Source organism: Botrytis deweyae, assembly GCF_014898535.1.
Source record: "Botrytis deweyae strain B1 chromosome Unknown BDEW_017, whole genome shotgun sequence".
In the NCBI taxonomy this organism is placed as follows: Eukaryota; Fungi; Ascomycota; class Leotiomycetes; order Helotiales; family Sclerotiniaceae; genus Botrytis; species Botrytis deweyae.
In genome coordinates this window covers 120347-125096 of record NW_024066224.1, presented here as the reverse complement: position 1 = coordinate 125096, position 4750 = coordinate 120347, and the positions used below count along the sequence as shown (strand labels likewise).

At 42.1% G+C, this 4750-nt stretch overlaps 2 protein-coding genes across 2 annotated transcripts; one reads left to right on the top strand and one right to left on the bottom strand.

Annotated features, from left to right (window-relative positions):
- The first annotated feature begins 472 nt into the window (after positions 1-472).
- Positions 473-2571, top strand: EAE98_007278 (uncharacterized protein). The gene is made up of 3 exons (XM_038954901.1): positions 473-679; positions 733-926; positions 982-2571. Exons 1-3 carry the CDS (start codon positions 580-582, stop codon positions 1468-1470), a joined length of 783 nt encoding a protein of 260 aa, XP_038808551.1. The 5' UTR covers positions 473-579; the 3' UTR covers positions 1471-2571.
- A 693-nt stretch (positions 2572-3264) lies between these two features.
- EAE98_007277 (uncharacterized protein) lies at positions 3265-4467 on the bottom strand (the record flags this gene model as incomplete). Its single annotated transcript, XM_038954900.1, has 2 exons — positions 3265-3909; positions 3997-4467. 2 exons carry the CDS (start codon positions 4465-4467, stop codon positions 3265-3267), a joined length of 1116 nt encoding a protein of 371 aa, XP_038808550.1.
- Between the last annotated feature and the right edge of the window lie 283 nt (positions 4468-4750).

Below are 4750 nucleotides of genomic sequence, written 5' to 3'. Positions count from 1 at the left end.
CATCGAACGGTGGAAGTTGGACTTTGACCCCTCGTAGGTTTCATTTCCGAGTGTCATCTTGTCTTGCCAAAAGCTCTGAACCCAACGTGACTTTATCACTCATGACATTGAGCTTATAGCCTTACCCTCCAATCGATTCCATAATGTCGCCAAATCGACCAAACGGAAAACGCATATTTGAAAGAGAGGAAGAAGATGTGATTAAGGAAAGCGGATGAACTGAGGTGAGTTGGTAACTAATCATTGTAATTGGCTGGTAATGTACAGTTGTATCACGTGAATTTCTACCCAAGAATCACATCACCCCAACATGATCTGATCCAAAGCAAAAAACGAACCACTCTGACAACATAGCGAGATAATTGACTGCCATCATAATGCCCAATACTCAAGTCTTCAATCATTTTGAAATCGCAATGCTCCGATGGGCTGATATTCATCATCCTACGTGATTAGTCTGGAGCGCATATGAACTCCATTGCTACCCAAGATGTCTGTATTTCTCAAACTATCTAGTCTCCTATATATTCATGATTGCTATTTAATTCCACGTCTACACACATTTTACGACACACAATCATGGATTCAAGATCTAGACTACATATAGATCGAAAGGAGCTTTACACAGATCTAGAAACACGAATCCATTATCTACACTCTTTTCTTGACTTCAGTTCACGTGAGTACAAAACACTCCATTCCTCTTGAAATCTGCTCAAACTTTCGAAATAGGAGACATAGAGGCCCTCATTTATGGCTCAAAATACATCAAACAACTCATACCAGCCGTCGTGAATATCGTATACAGAAAACTTCTTCAATATGATATTACATCACGTGCTTTTACCTCTCGCAGCACAAGCTATGAGGGTCCGCTAGACGAACTGCCGGATGAGAACAGTCCTCAAATCTTACACAGGAAGATGGTTTGTAAACCTGTATTACCATACAGTTTGTCGATTAGGCTGACATGTTCTCTAGTTTCTGAGAGGCTATCTCCAGAAACTCTGTTCGGATCCAAGCCAAATGGAATTCTGGGAGTACCTCGACAAAGTCGGGATGATGCACGTAGGACGTGGTCGAAGACATCCTCTTCATGTGGAATATGTACACATAGGAGTTTGCTTGGGTTTTGTGCAGGATATTATTTTCGAGGCGGTCCTCTCGCACCCGAAATTGAGGATGGAGAAAAAGATAGCGATGGTGAAAGCGATTGGGAAAGTGTTGTGGATTCAAAACGATCTTTTTGCAAAATGGTATGTGAGAGATGGTGATGAGTTTGCTGGGGAGATGGAGGAGGTGATGGTGGAGAGGGAAGGCTGGTTGAAGGGGAAGAAAGTCATTGATGGAGAGGATAAGTCGGAAGCCGAAGGCGAAGGGAGTGGCGAAAAGACGCCCACCGAGGATGAGAAAATGAAGCAAGCCCCAGCTTCTTGTCCATTCTCTGGGTCCCAGGTCAAGAAAGAATGATAATCTCCTCAATCTTTAAATACCAGTGGTATAGTTTGAGACTCTCCTCTTGAAATATTGTGCCAGCACATCTCGAAGCCTATTGGAAGGAAGAAACTAGAGAGGTCTCTCCTTGAAATACCAGACTATTCCATCCAAGTACCCCAGTACACCAGAACACCAAGGGAGGTAGCACAGATAAACCATGAAAAGTCCACCCAACTTCCCTCAAACTAGGAATATTTTTCTCTGTCCATATGCACAATTTCATGATTTGACCGTTTAGTTATCAAGTCATTTTGCACCGTCTCATGAAAACCAAGATTTGATCAACGATCATATCGATGCTTCAAGCAGTACAATTCATCTAATGCTACGTTTCCGCTGCATCTCTCGTCTTCCAGAATTTATTAACCCTTGTATCATCAAGTTATCCCTCTCGATTCATTCCGCGAACTCCAAGATTTAATCCGTCTAGCTGATTTCTATTGAGCCCTTCCTATCTTCTTCACTCGGTAAAAAGATCCTTGTTGACATCGTCGTTTACGCTCATAGATAATCTCAATCAAGAGGTCCAGAGTGCGATGGGAAAAGAATCTGAAAACACATCGAAACATGTGTCACAGCTTACGAATTAAGGGAGACAGAACTGTCAAAGATCCAATCGGATTTATAGTCATATAACGAAAACCATATCCATGAGTCTGATACCGCGCCAGAGATAGCAAAACTATGGGAGAAAGAAACATAGAGAGAGAAAGTGTAAGGCAACACAGTCAAAAGGTAGGGACCAGATATATCACAGACAGGAGAATACTCACCGATGATCTGGAGTATGGTCGACGTGCTAGCTAATGCTGCTTAATGAGTTACATTAAAACAAGGCAGTAAGACCACATTATTGTAATCTTACTAGTGGTGAGGAAGGGGGTTGCGCTAGAAATGAAAGGAGAATATCGATCAGTATTGCAGTGGGGTTTAGGTTAGCGAGGGGGTACGTCCAATCCGGGTCGAGGGATCTTTTTGTACGCGCAGATACCGTGGTATACCTACGTAGATACTTTTCTTTTACTACCTAACCTATCTAACCTACCTTCATATACACAGATTCTCAATCATCCCATGAAGTTTCACTAGTAATTCATAATTCAAAATTCAGAATGTGGTTTGGAACTCGAGTGATGTATATTTACTTACTTGTAAGTCTCAACAATCATGACCAATGTCAGATGACCTACCTACCTAGTAATCTTACCTAGTATGTCTGCCGTAGAATTCAATATCAAATCCTGAATTTCCAAATATTGCACCATACGTAGGACTTCGTCCGCTATCACTATCTTCCCTCTTAAGCTTGCTTTTACTCTTCATGTCTACCATGTGTATACATTTCTACCTGATTCTATTAACCCGCAATGCGCTCTCAAGCTTCACTCAAGCCCAGACATTTGAAATTTGTCTTCTGATTTTCTTTAGCGGTACATGATTTGATCAAATCGGCCATGTTACGGGCTTGCGATCGCATGTCTCGTGTATGCCTGCAGAGTAATCTTGAGTTGGGGAGTTTGCAGGATATGTTATTTTTTAAAACCAAGTAGAGCAGCAATAGCAAGACATCTAGTTTAGCATCAGCGTCAGATATATAACATCGATGTGAATTATGGTCTATGACAACTAAGGATAAATGACTGAGGGTATCTCTCGGTCTTGATTAAGCTTTTCAAATAATTACAAGTTGTAATATCAGAGTTATTATGTAAGAATACATGCCCAAAATGTCTGAAGTATAAATGAATCTGCCAGCACTTCAATACCTCATTGGCTCTTTTTCTCTCCTTCTCTCGCCCTTTCTTCCTCAAAATGCTTCACCGTAATCTTGATACCCTCATCCAGCGGAACCAATGGTTGGTACCCTAACCTTCTCCTCGCCTTATCAATGCTGTAGTATCTTGTCATACAACTGAACTGAACCTTCATTTTTGTTAGATTTGGTGTCTTTCCAACAATCCAGAATAGTCCCTCCACAAATCCTGCTAATCCTAATCCAAAGTCCTTTCCAATAACCCACACATGTTCTGTTCCTTTTGTGGATCCCGCGGCTGCCCATACTGCTCGTGCCATATCCCAGAACGGAACGGGTGATCCATTGGTGATGAAAAATGCTTCACCATCTACACGCTCAATATCTAATGGAGTTGTGTTGAGCTTAGCAGTTGCTAGTAAGGCAGCGGCGGCAAGGAGATGCGCGTGTGCAACATTTTTGACAAATGTAAAATCGAAGAGGTTGGTATTATCGCCTAGTTGAAAACCAGTGCGATTGGTGTAGTGAACATTAAGGAGGCCGGGTATTAATTGAACGTCTCCAGGACCGAAGATGCCAGAGGGACGAATGGAGGCGGTCAGGAGTTGGGGAGATTCTGGTGCGCGGTTTGCGGCTAAAACTATAGCTTCTGCTTCTGCCTGTTCGTGCCATTATATTAGTATGGGAATTTGAGAGTGAAATTGGCACAGCTGGGTAAAGAAATGGGAGGAATTGAGAGACCATACCTTCGTCCATGAATAATATTCCCGTTGTAATTTCTCGGGTATGACGGGCCACCTCTCATCTGCATTAACCAAATCGGTTGTGTTATCTGAGATGATACTGGCACTGCTTGTAAAAACTAAAGCTTTCACTCCAGTCTTTTGACACGCCTCAACTACACACTTCGTTCCTTCTACATTGACTTTGTGAAATAATTCTTTCGTTCCAGTAATTGCAACAGGCGATGCTGTGTGAATAACGACATCTGGCTTGACGGAGTTGAATATTGAGAGAAGAGATTCGATAGAGGTTATATCGCCATCATGGTAGGTAACCTCTCCTGATGAATGTCGATTTCGATTTGTACGCAGGTCAAGAACGGAGATTGTGCAATTGTATCGATCATGGAGGAGGGATACAATGTGGTGGCCTAGAAAACCGCAGCCGCCGATCACAAGAACGCGACCAAGAGGGGCTCTCTTTTGAATAGACATTTTTGAAGTAATTGAGTCAATTGAAATTCAAAGGGGACAATTAGTAAATGTGGAGATGGAAGTTAATGTTTGTTCATGGGGAAGAAACTGGGGATCGGAAGACGGAAGAACAAATCCCCCGGAAGTATGTACCTGACGAGCTGACCTCGAGCTGACTCTACCTCGAGTCTACTTACGTAAGCGAAAAAACAGTCCACCAGGTCGGAAATTGACCTTCTTGAACCTATCTCAATATCATTTATTTATTGAATTTTTAATAACTATTAAAACCTAAAAAAAAAGC

What these genes read in the sequence shown, in the direction of transcription:
- EAE98_007278 (XM_038954901.1), top strand. Translation starts at nt 580, where the DNA reads ATGGATTCAAGATCTAGACTACATATAGATCGAAAGGAGCTTTACACA. An exon ending in TTTTCTTGACTTCAGTTCAC is followed by an intron (nt 680 to 732) that starts GTGAGTACAAAA and finishes CTTTCGAAATAG; the next exon opens with GAGACATAGAGGCCCTCATT. An exon ending in AAATCTTACACAGGAAGATG is followed by an intron (nt 927 to 981) that starts GTTTGTAAACCT and finishes CATGTTCTCTAG; the next exon opens with TTTCTGAGAGGCTATCTCCA.